This window comes from Castor canadensis, chromosome 7 (assembly GCF_047511655.1).
Source record: "Castor canadensis chromosome 7, mCasCan1.hap1v2, whole genome shotgun sequence".
Lineage (NCBI taxonomy): Eukaryota > Metazoa > Chordata > Mammalia > Rodentia > Castoridae > Castor > Castor canadensis.
This window is the reverse complement of record NC_133392.1, coordinates 17,615,003-17,631,670: the sequence shown is the minus strand read 5'-3', so window position 1 is coordinate 17,631,670 and position 16,668 is coordinate 17,615,003. Positions and strand designations below refer to the sequence as shown.

At 43.1% G+C, this 16,668-nt stretch overlaps 1 protein-coding gene across 48 annotated transcripts in view; it reads left to right on the top strand.

The window, feature by feature from the left end:
- The window catches only part of Tcf7l2 (transcription factor 7 like 2), a 187,627-nt gene that overhangs the window by 163,326 nt on the left and 7,633 nt on the right, over nt 1-16,668 (top strand). For 8 of the 48 annotated variants that reach the window (XM_074078288.1, XM_074078283.1, XM_074078282.1 and 5 more), the window contains 8 exons: nt 1,877-1,979; nt 3,876-3,962; nt 8,601-8,741; nt 9,339-9,498; nt 9,901-10,008; nt 14,629-14,677; nt 15,240-15,290; nt 16,537-16,609. In XM_074078288.1, coding sequence (XP_073934389.1) covers nt 1,877-1,979; nt 3,876-3,962; nt 8,601-8,741; nt 9,339-9,498; nt 9,901-10,008; nt 14,629-14,677; nt 15,240-15,290; nt 16,537-16,609 — 772 coding nt within the window. The remainder of the gene's footprint in view (nt 1-1,876; nt 1,980-3,875; nt 3,963-8,600; nt 8,742-9,338; nt 9,499-9,900; nt 10,009-14,628; nt 14,678-15,239; nt 15,291-16,536; nt 16,610-16,668) is intronic. The other 40 variants (XM_020167010.2, XM_074078278.1, XM_020167012.2 and 37 more) reach the window with 12 other exon arrangements.

Here is a 16,668-nt window from a genome sequence, read left to right as displayed (position 1 = left end):
CCCTCCAATATCTTGGGCATTGTTGAGCCCATTTCACAGATGTGAAAACCAAAGCCCAGTTAGGTTTCTTCATTGCTTCAGGACAACTAAGAGGATCCCAGGCCGAAGCTGCCACACACCCCTCCAAATCTTTACACTGATCCCCTCTTCCCACTGTTCATTGATTGGTGGTTTTGTTTGTTTTTCCCAGAGGGGAGAGGAAGAGAAGGCAGGGTTACTTGTAGCCCTCTCTACAATAAGGCTAAGTCTGGCAAGCGGCCACAACTTAGGAAAGGAACAAGGCCCAGGTGCTTCTTTGACACTGGACAGTGTGTTAGCCAGCTAGTTCACTGGAAGGATGGATTTAAAATCCGCTAGTTCACTGGAAGGATGGATTTAAAATCCGCTAGTTCACTGGAAGGATGGATTTAAAATCCTCATTCCACGTCCCTTGTTAGAAGGAGTTGCTAGCATTGGTGAGATGGGCTTCGTTGCCACTGAAAGAAGCCACACATTAACTTGTTCTCAGTGCTTCTGAGCCCCCTTTGTGCCGGTATAGGACCCAGCCTGGCGCTGGCATGGCTGAAGGAGGCAGCCAGCCGGCCCCAGGCTCTGTCAGTGAATGTCAGCATCAATGTCTCATTTAAATAATGGTAGACCAGGGAATAGCTTTTAAAGGGTTATCGTAAAACATATGATTAACGTCTGTGGACTGTTTACTTTTCCTCTGTGAACATTCTTTCAAGTGTGCAAATGGCTCAGTGTAGGGTCCAAGCCCAGCTAATCTGTTTGGTTTTTGTAATAGGGAGAAAGCAATGTCTGCATGAAAATGTCACCCAGGGAGACTTAATTTACAGATTAAAAGCTTCCTGAATGAATTTTGAAAAAAATGAAGTAGTTTTCATCCATGAACACATAGCTTGCTCCCTTCAGTACTCCGTTTTAGTTCTGCTGCATTGTGCATTTGCTTCCTGCTTGAACTTCTCAGCTCCGCTCCTTTCCATCAGAATTTCTCCCAGCACCCGTCTTCCTGAGAACTGGTGGAATTAGGAGGAGTGTTGTGCCATGTGCCTTCCACATGCACAAGCTCATGTGTGCCTTGGGAAGGCTCTTGACCCCTGTGACACTCAGGGTACCCAATCAGCAGGGGGACCTGGTACCCACAGGTGGCTCTGTCCTCCAGAGAATAAGGTTTTCCACCTGAACACACCAGGCCTCCAGCTTCTTGCTGTCTGTTCAGTCCTGACCTCTGAGGATAAGACACCAGTTGGCATTTGGTGTTTTTTGTAGGTCATCTCCTCAGGGGAAGTGCTCACAGTCTAGAGGGGTTACCACTTTTGAAAGAAGTTAGGGTGACCTTCCTTAGCCATAGTTTAAAATAAGTTAGAAGGCACACCTGTAATCCCTGCACTCGGTAGGCAGAGGAGAATCATGAATTTGAGGCCAGCCTGGGCTACATAGTGAGACTTTGTTTTAAAAACAAAAACAAAAAGGTACAAGCGAGAGAAGTAACTCATGTAAGTAAGTCATTTACAATTGAAGGTCAATGGGAATTAATATTATTTGTTCACTTATGTGCCAGGCTCTTTAGATTTTTGTTTAACTTAACCATGTCAATCATATGACGTAGAAGTTACCAAGATGGCATTTCCTGAGTCTGATTTGAGCCAGTATACACCAGTCCATCTAGAATGAGCTAGTTAATTGTCCAAACTGAGATTTTGGGGAAAATGAGGTGGAAATCTAGTAACAACTCTTGCCATCGAATGACCTTTGTGAATGACCTTATGCTGGAATTCAAGAAGCGAATCCATTATTTCCTGATGCCAGCCCCCAACAGTCATTCTTGCTTCCTCTTCCTCCTCTGTACCTAAAACTTTGCTGCTTCTTCTCCCAGGAATCCCACGGCCTCCGCACCCTCCAGATATATCTCCGTATTACCCGCTATCACCCGGCACCGTAGGACAAATCCCCCATCCGCTAGGATGGTTAGTACCACAGTAAGGAGTTCCATTTTTTAATTTCCTTTTTGTTTCTTACATGGGCATGCTTATTAGTGTGTGCATGAATGTGTGTTTCAGAGGAGCAGGGTTGGTGGACGGCCCAGACATAAGACTACTGGGGTCCCACAGGCATGCAGGCTAGCCATGCCATTCTGGTGGGTTATGGAGAAAGGGTTAGTGGTACATGGCATTCCGGACCCATGCTCCCCAAAGGCGCTGTAGACAGAGGTGTCCTTAAGATACTTTGGGAATCACAGAAGACTCCAAGGGTTTCTACCCGGTGAAGCTAATTGTGGCAGCCATCATGTCATCAGGCTGAGCCCTCCCTTTTAGATGGTGTCTTTGTGGAGGAGGGACACAGGAACAACCTTGTTGTGAGCTCTAGGGGGAGGAGTGGGGGTTATTCTCTTTTTGTCCCAATATCCCTAACTCCATCTTTATCATCACTCCCAAGGTTGACAGCAACAGTGGGAAGCTTGAGTTATTTCACTAGAATCTCTCCATGATTTTTTGCTTGTTGAATGCTTCACCCAGCTATGGAGGGCAGGGAAAGGCAGCTCGAACCCTCACTCCAGCATGCAGTGCAGAGCCTCCCTGAATGGCAGCCTAGTTTCCAGCAGCGCCTAGTGCCTCTTACAACTTAAAAGCATAATGTGTTTTAAAATCAGAATAAATTGCCTAGCAAGCATGAGGCCCTGGTTCAACCCCCAGTACCACCATAAATAAATAAATAGTGTAAAAGTCCTATAATGCATAAACAGACCTTGTGTGTGCTGTGTGTGTGTGTGTGTGTGTATGCATGAGCATGCATGTAATGTTTTGATATTGTATATTTCTGTCTATATATTTCTCCATGTTTTTCTGTGATTTCTACTTTTTAGAAAACACAGGACAATGTTCAATGCTGAAATAAATAAGTCTTAGTAAAACTCACATTTGGGTCTTGGGGAAGATGGCCTTTGTAATCTTAAGAAAGATTAATTTTGAAATAGCTCACCTCTCAATTCTGCCATATTTCTTCAGTTGAACAGACAAAACAAAACACCAGATTGCACTATGTAGTAGGTATACCAATACCAGCCCTGGGTAGCATTTGTGTTTCTTTGTCTTCTTATTTTTGTGGTGTTGTACTTGGTGACCCATTTCTTCTAAAATGGATGGGGCCCTGATAGTTCTCAATTCATTTTGCCCCATTCAGCTGATGGGGAGGTACTGAAGGCTAGATAAAAAGGAATAGCCAACTCAGACAACCCTCTGTCAGGAAAAGTTGTGTGTCTTTCATGAGGATGCTATTTTGCATGTTGCTGTATTTTTTAATTATTGTAATGAAGTGTGATTGTCTATTGGTTACCCACAATTCTTCTTGGGGACTCTCCCCCCCGGTAACTCTTGTCAACACTTGTTAATTTGACAAAAGGCTACAAATTAAGCTCTGTTAATTTAATGTTTTCTCACCGAGATCTAAATACCGAAAGAGGCCCAAAGCGCAAGTGAAGTCCTTTGATTCACTGTACTTTATTTTGGTATAAATTTACATTCATTATTGTTTTCCGTTGGATGTGTAGCCCTCAATTAGTGTGATGACTCCATTAAAGCAAGCGAGACTTCGCCTTTAATTATTACAACAAAACACCTAGTTTCAGCTTGGGGAGAGGGTCTCTATTGACATAAGCAGAGGTTATAAAATTTAATTAGCCATTCCTATCAGATTTATGGCATTCAAATTGTTCTGTGTTTCTTCCCTTTGATCCTTCCTGTACAATCCCCAAGATTTTTGTTCTGATCAAATGAGAATAAAGCTTACTGTGCAGAGAACTTTTCCCTGTTCTTCTTTTTCTTGTCCCCACCCCCTGCCTCATTTCAAGTCTCTCACTTTGTACCACTTCTTTGTAGGCAAGGTCAACCAGTGTACCCAATCACAACAGGAGGATTCAGACACCCCTACCCCACAGCGTTGACCGTCAATGCTTCCATGTCCAGGTAAGTTCCAAGGACCAGGCCTTCAACCAAGGCCATGGGTAACCCTCTCAGAAAGCCCTCTAGACAGCCACCAGGCCACCCAGAGACTGCATCTCTGTGTGGGCCTAATAGTGTAAGGCTGATTCAGCATTAAACTCTTCCTAGAAAATCCTGAAAATTTCCCTAAGCTTCCAAGTAGGTGATGCCTTTCAAGGTCAGATTTTTAGGAGTTGGTCAGTGGAGCAATGTATTTTCCCAGATTAAGAAAGCAAGTGAAAGTGGTTAGGACATGTGGAGCTTTTAAAAGTGCCATTTCTCTATTGTCCTATACTGGGTAAGAAAGGAGGATTGGAAGTAATTTTATTATTATACAAAGATCGTGGGGAAAGAATATTGGTCTTTCCAAAGCTTAGATTCTGATTTAGAGACAATGAGAAAGCCCTGGATCTCCACCCCTTCTAGAACCACGATCCAATAGAAGTTTAATGTGAACCACATAGGACTTTTACATTTCCTGGTACCTAAAAGTATTTTTAAAAAGAAGAAATTATTTTCAGTGATAGGTGTTAATTCAACCCAGTACAGTATGGCCTCAAAGAATATTGTCATTTCAGCAAGGCACTCACTGTACAAATTCTCCCTTCAGTTTCTATAATCTGATGTGTATCTTACACTCATAGCACATGTCAATTTGAACTGGCCACATTTGAGGCACTCAGTTGCCACATGTGTCTGGTGGCTATTTTGTTGGCCTACACAACTCTTAAGTTTTTGAACACTTAAAAAAAAAATGTGTGTATATATTCCTGTATAGTATATTGAAACATATAAATACATAACACAACCTACACACATATCCCCCATTCTCATTTTCCTCCCTCTAATTAATCCTGGCTAATTTTTCAGTGACTGCTAGTTTATTTACAAACTGGTTGGCAGCAGTATGTTTAAGTAGTCACTAATTGCTTCTAATGATAGTTTTATTTTCTGTTCATCTGATTTTCAGTCAAGTTAATTAAATCGGTGGAGGTTTAGACTTTCCTGATGGGCTGAAACAACCAATCCATTTTGATGATGGCACATAATTAAATTAGCATGCATTGCAAGGCAAGAATGCTGCTTGCTCCCCAGCCTCTCCCCTCATTCTCTGTAGTCAACACGGAGAGCCAAGACCAGAGAAAGGGCTAAGATGGCAGGCCACAATGACACTTTTCCTACTTACAAAACAGCAATTTGGCGAGGGGCGGAGTGAGACCTACACCCACTGAGAAAAGCAAACTATAACATATCTCACATTTGTAATTACATTGTGAATTAGAAACATCCATTTCCCACGTGTGATACATTAACTAAATTTCAAAATGCGTACCAATATTAGTTAGATGGGAAAATGGGTTTTATATCCTATTGTCTAGTGAGAAGTGGAAGGTTATGGTTGTTAAATAATGTCATCACAGCCCCACAAGTCTGGGAGCAAATGGGGAGCCTCCCAGGAGGAGAGGGGAGCTACTATGATTTGCAGTTCAGCCTCCCTATCCCTCTGTTCATATACCGCACCTGATCATTCTTCACTTTTGTTTATTCAGTGTATCTGCAGGTTGGAAGTGGTAAAGTAATCATAGGATACAGATTGGGGTTAATCTTATCGATTGAATTATCATTAGGCGGTTAGCACATGGTTTACTGGTGGGCAGTGGGGTGGAGGAAAGGAAGGGCGAGGTGGGAAGAAAGGTTAGGGGCTCTGGGTGCAGGGAGGTGGGGAGACAGCCGATTCCCCAGGTAGGCCGTACGAAAGGTAGCTAGTTAAAAAGCATATACAGCAAATTAAATACATTATTGTGGTAAGGGGATGACAGAAGTATAGGTCTATTATACTTATGGCAGTTATAGCAGATGTAGGCAGCTTGCCCTGTTCCAGAACACCCTTTGATATTCATTCTATTGAGCAGCGAGGCCAGGACTTCTCAGAATTAAGTGATGGGTCATTATACTTTAAACACCATGGAGAAGCCTAGATTGGCAATTAAACAGCTCTTGCTGACACTCACTTGTGCCACCCTGTGACCCCCTTTAGATTGAGATGTTGGAGCTCCGGGCCCTCAGCCTGCTAAATTGGTGCAAGGCTCTTCTCCTGACGAGAGCGGGCTCTGAAATCTGCCGGCTTCAAAGGGAGTGAGATCATGTATAAACCATAATGTGGGTGCACCGTGGCTCACAAAAAATAAGGCAGGAAGAGATGAAATGTTACAAGTGCAAGGGGGAAAATGAGAGAATAATGACAAACCTAATGCAACTCAAAGCAGGATTGTTGCACGGGAAAATGCATCCTACTGCTTGTGCATAAAATCAAGGCCAGCAGATGACATCCAGTTAACAGAAACGTGTCAACAGTGAGGCAAAGTGAGAGTGAGTCCAAGAGAAGCCCCTGAGACAGCCAGAAACAAAAATTAGTTGTCCTTAACAAGTTAAGGTTCATCATTATATTCTGGCTTGGAGCCATAAAAGCAGACGGGGGTATATAATGAGCTGCTTAGAATTTTTAGGGTGTTTATTGCATTTCATGAAATAGTTGTCTGCAGAAAGGAATTTCTTGAGCCAAGGTGTGCACATGAGCCACATAGACACGCATGCAGTCTTTCTCAGCCAGAGATGAGTATGCACATAAGTAGAGGAGCTCAGAAGTGTTTGTTCTTCATGGCTATACTGAAATTTGTCCCCACCTCAAAATGTACTCAAATGGTGGTGTCTTTCCTTGATATTTGGTATATGTGTGTTACACACACACACACACACACACATACACACACACAGTTTTTCTTCCTCCCTCATACATCTGTACACATAGTCTTCTCCTACAGTAAGGGAACATATGTATTTGAGGAATGTTAAGCCTTTCACATTCACAGTAAAAACCTCCATTCCACCCACCCCTTCACCCAACGGCTTCCTAGAACACGTGTTCTTAACTTACGTTTCCTTTGAGGCCTTCGAGCCATGGCAGGGTGCAGCGTATAACTTGGGAGTCTGAGTGACTCCCAAGGGCTTTTCTTTTTTCCATTTATTCAAGGGAAGGGGCTAGAGGATGGTTATGTCTCTTTCTCTCTCTTGCCCTCTTTCTCTCTGTGATTCTTATTTAAAAAATCATGTTACTGATATCAAACTTAGCACTGGCTTGAGTTTGTAAAGGCAACTACAGGACAGGGCCGCCTTAGGGTGGAATTTCTGAATCAGCTATCTATGGTGGCTGCAGAGATCAGCATTCTTCATTGATATTTTTGTCTCTGTTGATCTGAGTAGACTATTTGTTCTTTAATTTTAAAATCATTTTTCAAGTTAACATGTTACATTATTTTGGTTAAATGAAAAACTATGCCCAATCCACTTACAGAAAGATGAATATTGTTTGAAGAACTGTCATGATAAATCCTCACTTAGACCACTCAATCCCACCTGAGCTGGCTTTCTAACAAGCACGTTGTTTGTCAGGAAGGCAACCCTTGGCATGGTTCAGGTGCCTTTCACCTAGACAGCCTCCCCATGGGCTTACTCTATCATCTCCAAGGTGGAGCCCAAGGCTGCCATTTAGTGTTCTTTGGGGACCTGTCCTTTTTCCCCTTCACCCTACTTTTCTCTGCATCATGTGCAACTTTAAGCTAGGGGATTCATCTACCTAGGACAAGTCATTGGGACTTCAAGCACACCACAGAAAGAAAAGGCCATTTGTCCCTCTAGTTGTCAATTTGCAGATGGACCAAGAGTCATTTGAAATTAGCTCTTTGTGTTCTCATTTGCGTGGTTGGGAAATATCAATTCAGGCACTAAAATGTGTTATAGAGAACCTTCCCCAAAATAGTATTAAAAGAGAAAACACAAACTTTACTGGAATTTTGATAGTCATTTGGAAGATGTTTTAATGATACATAGACAACATATTAATTAAAAGTAACATAGGAACCCTAAATTCTAGAGGAGAAAGGTCATAGAAACCAGAATTCAAAGATTCGTTTTTTTGCTATGAAAGAATACAAACTTATTTGAACTGTCCTTGACTATTATGGAAACCAAAGAGGAAGTATTTTTAATTTTTCTCTTTCTGCCTCACTCTCTCCCATTCCTGTCAAATGATGGGCACAGCAACAAAAGAAAAAGAAAAATTTTATTGCACTCCACCTGCAGAATGAGTCCTAATGAGGCATGCATAGCATTGTCAAAAATCTATGTGTATTTCAGCTACGTTAATATTTTACTTAGCTGTCAATATACACCAGAAGGTTTCACCTTTCATTCAAGAGCTGAGTAGGACTGAGGAAATTGTCTTCTTAGATGCTACTAATAATGCCTCAGAAATCAAGTGGACGTGTCATTTCCGGCAGGTAGTCCAAGCCCACTTTTCTGCCCAAGTACATCAGTTGAATTTGTCTTTTGCTAAAGATATTAAAAAAAATCATAATGTCTTATGTCAGTAACAATAATGAAGGGGAAGATTGGCTTTAATGACATTCTGAGAATCATTGTGTTTAATTTATCACTAATTAATGCTGACAGGTTTCATATGCCTTGGGTTGCTTTCACGTGAATATTACATGGTTTTGTGTTTTTTTTAATTATGTGCGCACATCCCTCCTCATTCATTCATTTTGATTCTGACGATTTACACAGCTTTCTGTCTTCTAGGTTCCCTCCCCACATGGTCCCACCACATCATACTCTACACACGACCGGCATACCCCACCCGGCCATAGTCACACCAACAGTCAAACAGGAATCCTCCCAGAGTGACGTCGGCTCACTCCATAGCTCGTAAGTGCTGCCCTTGTGACCGCGTGCTTTCGCCATGGTGTTGAGCAGACCTGTGGTGATTTTCCACCCATGGTGACTTTCCGCCCATGGTCAGCCTTGCCTATTTTTACTCCAGCAAGCCACCTATTCCTTGTGGGCTCTAGGTTCCCCTATCAAGAGAGAGAAAATGCACTCTGGTTGTTTTCACTGATTATCCTTTTGTGGGTTAGAACAGAGCTCTTTTTGTGCGTACTTGGGTGCACTGGGATTTGCAAACATTTCCGGCCCCTAACCCTGAAATGGAACATTTTGGAGCTTTTTCTGCAAGCACAGAGAGAATCCTTGCGACCATGACAGAGAACTCCTCTCTGCCTTGGAGAAAGTGTCTTTTTGTGAACCTTGAGGAAGTGATTACAGACTCCCTTATTGCTCTGTGCCCTCCCCAAGCTATTTTTGTTCATGCTCTGGGGTGGAAAAGGCTGAAGTGGTAGCTTTTTATTCCAAGCTGCCAGGCTTGGCTGGGAAGGAGCCTGGAATGTGAGCTTTCTGCTTGGGAGGAAGTTGGACCCTGTGGTTTTTTATTGGGTTGTTTGTGTTGTCTGTTTTGTCTATATCCAGAAAGCATCAGGACTCCAAAAAGGAAGAAGAAAAGAAGAAGCCCCACATAAAGAAGCCCCTTAATGCGTTCATGTTGTATATGAAAGAAATGAGGGCCAAGGTCGTGGCTGAGTGCACATTGAAAGAAAGTGCGGCCATCAACCAGATCCTTGGGCGCAGGGTAGGTGACCCCTTCATGGGATGGTGAGGGGGAAGAATGGACTGGGAGCAGTGGTCAGGTGGCAAAAGATCCCTGTCCACCCTCCAGAGTCCTTTCCCCTCAACTGGTCTGAATCCTTGAATGGCTTTCATGGGGCCAGGATGAGTCATTCTGCCTTCTGGGGACTCAGAACAGCCATAACCTTAGTCTTCCCCACCCCAAAGAGAGAAAGCAAGAGACAGAATAGCACGGAAAAGATCCATTTTGTCTGAGCACTCCAGGTAGAGCCCGGACCCAGCAAGCAAATTTGACCGTTACTGGATGAACTTTGCCCCCAGAGATGCATTACTTGTCCATTGGCTGTAGCATAGTTTGTGAAGTTTTTGTGATGTTTCTCTCATCCCTATCTCTTGCCCCCTCCAGTGGCATGCACTGTCCAGAGAAGAGCAAGCAAAGTACTATGAGCTGGCCCGGAAGGAGCGACAGCTTCACATGCAGCTGTACCCAGGCTGGTCTGCACGGGATAACTATGTAGGTGGATTATTTTCCATAAGATTGAGTCTGTAGAGATGTCTTATGTGTCTGCACAGAGAAAATGTTTACTTCCAACTTGAATCAGGCCTTGGAACCACTCATTCCGCCTCCTTCTGGGACCATTTGCATCTGACCCGCTCCCTCAATTGGAAGGCCATGTCCTGGCTTTCAGTGTGGCTCTGCCAGCACAGTCTGAAGGAGTAGGACGCTGGTGTCCATGTTCCAGTGTAGGGCTCTACTTGAGGCCAGTTTGGAGCTCAAAACCTTGTCTACTTTTCAGAAGAGATGGGGCTCTAGGATATGCTCACAGGGGCATAAGTTTCAGATTAAGGTCCCATGCTCTTCGTCAGTCACCGGTGGTGTGGCTTTATAAGGAAGACCAGTGGGGAGGGGAGGATGGAGCGAGTTTATTTCTCACAGGTCTTCCTTCAAGGCTGTGCCGTTGACTGATTGATTGATTGATTGATTGCAATATTGGGGATTGAACAGGAGTGTCATGCATGCTAGGCAAATGCTCTACCACTGAGATACACCCCTAGCCCCGCCTTAAGAAGGAAAGGGAAAAACAGCACCTTAGGCCAGGATGTAGTAGGAGTTGGAAGTTTGCTTCATCCTAAGAGTGGCATAATTGGAATGTCCCTGAAAGTAATCTTGGCAGGAAAGATGCAGTGGTTCCCGGCCCCAGAGGAGTAGAGAAGGGTGCTTGTTATGTGGTGTGTGTGCTACTGGTCTCTGTGTTGCTATAGGTTTTGCCCAATTTGCCATCTTGGTTAGAAAATAGCCCAGTAGGGCTATTGTTTTTATTAATTATATTGACACCACAATTTCTCTCTTGCCATGACTTTGCTGTCTTCTGGAGACTTCTGTCACTTCTCACCATTATTTCTAATACTGCCTTTTGCCCAGTCACTCAAGTTCTCGGCTTTCTTCCCTCTCTAGGTGGGTGAGGTGCCTCTTTCTTTGCTCAATACTTTATCACATGGCTTTTGGTTTCATGAAGTGATTTTGCTGTCCACTCAGAGGGCAAAAAGCAAACTTGTCTCCATGCCATTGTGGGCTTCCCCTCCCCTTGTGGAGGTCTTGCAGCCAAGAAAATAGTTGTCCCCACCAGCACTCCCTGCTTGACTGTCCCATTGGCACATTTCTGGGGAGGAAGGTCTCTATGTGCAGGATTAAGGTCATTACGCTATTACAGGTTGCAAATTTCCTGCATACAAGGCACTATGGGCATTCAGTGAGTTAAGTCTGCTCTCCCAGAACTGCCCATCCACCTGGAAGTCATCAATATCTTCATGACTGTGTGGCCCTGAGTGAAGGCAACTTTCTACTGCTCTGGAGAGTGATTTAAAATTCCCTTCCTTCTTATTCTCATACCTTTAAACGTGCTTGCTCACTGCTGCTTGCTGTGTAGACGGGGAGAAGGGAGTGTCAACACTGCTGGGATTCACTGCTATAAATCCATTCATTCACTTCATTCATTCACCCTTGTCCCTATGGCCCCACACCCCTAGCTGGAAGCTCTAGTCTGTATTTCCTGGGAGCTAAGACAGGAAAGTAGTGCTAGTCCCACTCTGATAGCACGTTTGCTGAGCTGAGAGCTCTTGTTGCTGATAGATGGTCATCACAGGGTCTTAGCTACTTGGGACCTTTCCACTCATCGTTGGCATGTAAGCCTTTCTTCTGGAGCTGAAAGGACAAGGATGAGACAGTTAATGCCCTCCCAAAGGCTCACTGTGCACCTTCGCCTGACCCTGAGGTAAAACTACCCAGCATCAGGTGCCTCCTGGCTTCAGGTCAGAAGTCTTTAGAGTTCATCTCCAGCTTCTATCTACTGCAGATCTAACTCTTTGAGTAATCTAGAGTGGTGCCTCAGAGAGGAATCAACTTCTCTCTAGATATCCTGTTCCCAGTAGACATTTTGGGTCACCTTAGAGCCTTCATGTACAACTGCCCAGATCATGCTTGGCCCAGCCCTGGGGTGTGCCATTTACATTTGACACTATGTGAAGGTCCCCGGGAATAGTGCAGGGTGAAATCTCCACAAAGGAACAAGGCAGACTTTGTGATAGCAGGAAAAGAGTGCTGTGTTTGACTTGTTGAGGAGTCATTTAGACAGTGTTGCCTGGGGCATTTTGTGACGTGTTTTCTAGGTTTCAAAAAGTCCACGAGGCTCTTGACCTGACTTCTGCTCAGTTCTGCCATTCTGGAGGGGTTTGAGTAATAGGAAGCCCTAAGAAGATTTGGAAGGGGTTTAGAGGTGATTTGGATTTAGACTGTGGGAATTTTATCTCCTCAAAAGGTGCCATCAGATTCCTGTTTTGACAGTCCTTTTTTACAGGCCTGAGAATGCACGCTCACTCACCCCTTCCATGGCCCTCTGGACAGATTAGGGACAGGAATACCAGAACAGAAGTTTTTATGGATGTGATTGTGGTGGAAACTTGTTAGCATTCCTTTTTAACTAACTCAATCCAGGAGTTTCTGCAAATGACTTTGGTTGTTGTAAAGTCCAAAAGGTTCTTCTGGAGAATGTTTTCTGAGCTAGTCTCCCTCACCCTCATAGTCCTGCTCTGTCACACAAGGGTGGCAAAAGCCTTTTTGTCACTACCTTAGGAAAATAGAATTGAATCAAGTGGCCCCATTTGAACCAAGCAACCCCCTTGTCAGGCTTAGCTCTTCCTTAAAGCACAAGAGAAAACACTTGGGTACCATCGTAGTATCTAATCCCTACATCACGTTAGAACCTTCTTTGCTTTCTGTCTCTTTGACATTGGATAAAAAGGTAAATCCTACACCATTTGTTTCTCTGAGTTCTTTCACTCACTGCCAGATATTAGGCCTTTTCTTCCTCTTCTTACTTTTAAAGAGGAAATGGGGTGGCCAGCCTCCCTTGAGACCAAGTAGAGTTAATTAATTTCTCATGTCCTCTTTTATTAAAACACAGTCCCTGTCTTCTTGAAGCTTTTAGTCTACACAGCCCTTTGCTCAGTCACAAACACCTCAGCCATGCATCCTAAATGGCAGCTCCCTGGACAGAGGACTTTTCTCTTCAGGTGCCTCCCAAGTATGCAGCAGGGAACTGGAAAGGGTGAGGCTGTGGGTTTGTGGGTGCTGCCACCCTAACACTGAGCTGTTTCTGTTGAGTTTTTAATTCAGGCCTCTGAATCACATGACAGGGCAGGCGTGGAGGGAAGGGAAGGGAGAACTAATTGCAGACCTAGAATGAGGCAAATACTCCCTAGAGCCCTGTAGTCCCACTCCACACACAGAACCCAAGCAGACTGTCAAAGTACCAGGGAGGGCCAGGCCAGAGGATGGGAATGACGTCATGCAGCCCATCCCCCTTGATGTATTAAAGAAGGGCTGCCGTGGAGGACCAGATGGTACCTAGTAGGTAGCAGAGCCTTGTGGTTGAGGGAGGGCTTGCTAGCTGTGCCACCTCAGGAAAGTTACCTGTCCTTCTTGTGCCTCAGTTTCTTCATCTGTAACATTGGAATGGTGGAAATACGTGTTGTATAGGGTTATTGTGAGGAGTAAATGAGTCCATCTGCATAGCAGCCTTAGACATGCCTGGCACCTTGTATGCTCTCAACAAATGGTAGCCATTATTAGGAGTGGCTATTACAGTGAGGAGCTAGCCATTATAAAATGAATAATTTTAATAATTATTAGGAGCTAAGCCATTATAACGAGTCCCAGAATACGCATATGGATTTTTTTTTACTTACAACTTTTCAACTATGGTGATGTAAAAGCCTACCATACAAACATTCTGTTTCTTACTTTTCAGTAAAGTGTTCATTAAATGACACGAGCCATTCAACACTTCATTAGAGAATAGTTTTTGTGTTTGAAGAGTTAACTTACAGGCTAATGGAAGTGTTCTGAGCGCCTGTCAGGTATGCTAGACTAAGCTGTGATGTTGACTAGGTTAGGTGTATTTAATTCATTTTCAAATTACGATGTGTTTGACTTACAGTGGTTTTATTGGGATGTACTCTATCATAAATGGAGAAGGTCTGAATTACATAGAGGATAATGGGGGGAAGGAGCCCAGATAATTTCTACTCCTATTTTGCCTTTTCCTTCCTTCTTTTAACACCAATACCCAGCTACAGGGCTAAGAGAAGCTCCAGGTATAGCTGTCATTCTCTTGGTTCAGAATAGGGTACTTTTTGGCCTTAATAGGGAGAGTTGAATGGATAGGCAAGGCAGCTCTGGCTGATGCAGACATGGCAGTATCTCTTTGCCCCGCAGAGGTGCACTCTCAGACTGCTTTCTACCCAGGCTCTCCACCACTCTGCAAATTTTCCTTTCTTCCCTCTCCTCTTCCATTTTATGGAATCAGATGTCTGGATCAGGGTTGGGGATGGATGGAGGCCATGAGATCTTTCCTTAATCCCTCACTGATCCCTCCTCTAACCCCTAAAAAGTGTGTATCCTTCAGCCTGGGCGCAAGTCAAGGGCATTTAGATTAAGGAATGGGAGGTTGGACAGACGTGGGGGTAAGTGTGGCTGGAGATGACAGATGGTCTCTTCCTCTGCCTTCTCCTTCCAGGTGAGCCTCCTCCTTTCTGTTGCTTGAACTAATGCCCTGTGTTTCATCTGTCCATTTAGGGGAAGAAGAAGAAGAGGAAAAGGGATAAGCAGCCAGGGGAGACCAATGGTAAGTTACAATAGTTGGAGGGCCACTCTTATGTCAGGCTTCCATCTGGGGAAGGCAGGAGAAATTCAAGGCCAGGACATTGTGGAGGAACCCATCTTAGCCAGCCTTTTTGTTTTATGCATTTTAATTAATTGCTTCATGACTGCCCTTTTAAAGCTAGTAACATCCATTGTTGCATGAAAAGCACATTGTAATTCTAGTGGAATGTGTTTTTAAATCACGGCAAAGCCTGTAACTGGAGAGCGAGCGGTAGGCATGCCTCTGCCGGGATGTAGACAGTCTGCTTATTTTGTGTGTGTCTGAGAAGGGATGAGGAGGGTTAGGGGACTAGGTGGGGTGTGTGTGAGTGTTGGGTATTAACCGGGCTGTTCCCGAATGTTCTGATGCATGCCTTTACAGTGGTAAATTGCACCCATTTTAAATTAAGGAGGTTTGTCATTCTTTAGAAGAAAGTAGAAATACTGCATAGGCAATCTCAGTGCTCCCTTGAACAAGACCAGGCTTTTACAAACAAACAAACAAAAATTTTGAAGGCTTTGTATAATTTGTTCTTTTTTTTCAGAACACAGCGAATGTTTCCTAAATCCTTGCCTTTCACTTCCTCCGATTACAGGTGCTAATGTCATTTTGAGTCATTAAAATAGTTGATAAACTGTTTTTTAATTTTTCTTGCCATTATAATTTTATTAACATTAAACACGTATGACATTTGAACATTCTTTAAAGTGACCATCTACAACAGTTTTGTATGTTTCGGTAGAGTTTTTTTTTTTCCCTCCCCCCCGTTGCTTTTGTTGTTTTTTTTGTTTTTAATTTATTTTAACTTCTGTTTCATTTATTTATTTATTTTCCCCATAACAGTTGTTGAAGCAGCGATGACAGTGGTTTAGAGCTGAACTAACTGTGCAAATTGAATATGCAGTATTTCTTTAAAAGAGACTGGTAAAGAGAAAAAATGGAAGGAATTCAGTAATAAACCTCCTTAATCTAATGGCATTTTTTTTCCATTATTCCCACTAAATTTTCTCACGCAAGCATGCATCCGCAGTATGATTATTTTTTCCTTTGCTTTTTATTTTATTTTATTTATTTTATTTTCTTCCTTTTGCTTTCCTGCTCATAATTTGCAAATCCGCTAGCATTTTACTGATCGTGTCTGCTTCCATGTTGCTATGAGCTTCTAACTAACCCCTAACAGCTCATTCACACAGCCTGTGACCCTCCTTTTTTCCTCCCTTAATATTAATGAAAATAGAGAAAAAGAAAAGACAAACCCAAAAGCTGCAATATCCCAATACCACGACCCTTTTCTTTCTTTATTTCTTTCTGTTTTGTTTCGTTTCATTCTTTTTTATTTTGTAGTTTTTTTTCTTTTTTTAAACTGTTGTACTCAGAAGAAAAAAGCATGTTACAAACTTAATTCCCTCCTTCGCTTTATTTTCTTCTTTAAGAAAAAGAAAATTGAGAGGAAAAAAAAGGAAAAGCAGAACTAAAAAAGAGGAAAAGTAATTGAGATGAAATGAGTTCTTCAGTATCTAACATCCCTTTGTCAGCTCAAACTGAATCTGAGACAGTCCTTATAGAAGGGATACTGCAGCTTTATTTGCAACAGCTAATTTCACCAGTTGAATAAGAATGTGATTTTTTTTTTATCTTTTTTTTTTTTTTTTAATTAAAGTTAAAAAAAGAACGAAAGTCAGTATTTTGCCATTAGTAACCAGGTCATTGATTTATTCCCTTTTTTATTTTTGTTTTTTTCTTATTTGTATCTCTCTCCCCCCTCCCTTTCTCTCTCTCTCTTTCTCTCCCTTTCTCCCTCGTCCTCCTCCTCTGCTCGCTCCTTTCTTGAACTCATTCAGACCTGAGCGCTCCTAAGAAATGCCGAGCGCGCTTTGGCCTTGATCAACAGAATAACTGGTGCGGCCCTTGCAGGTGTGTATATTCTCCCAGGTCCGCTGTGCTGGTTTGCAGCTGGTCTCTTCCACTGTCCC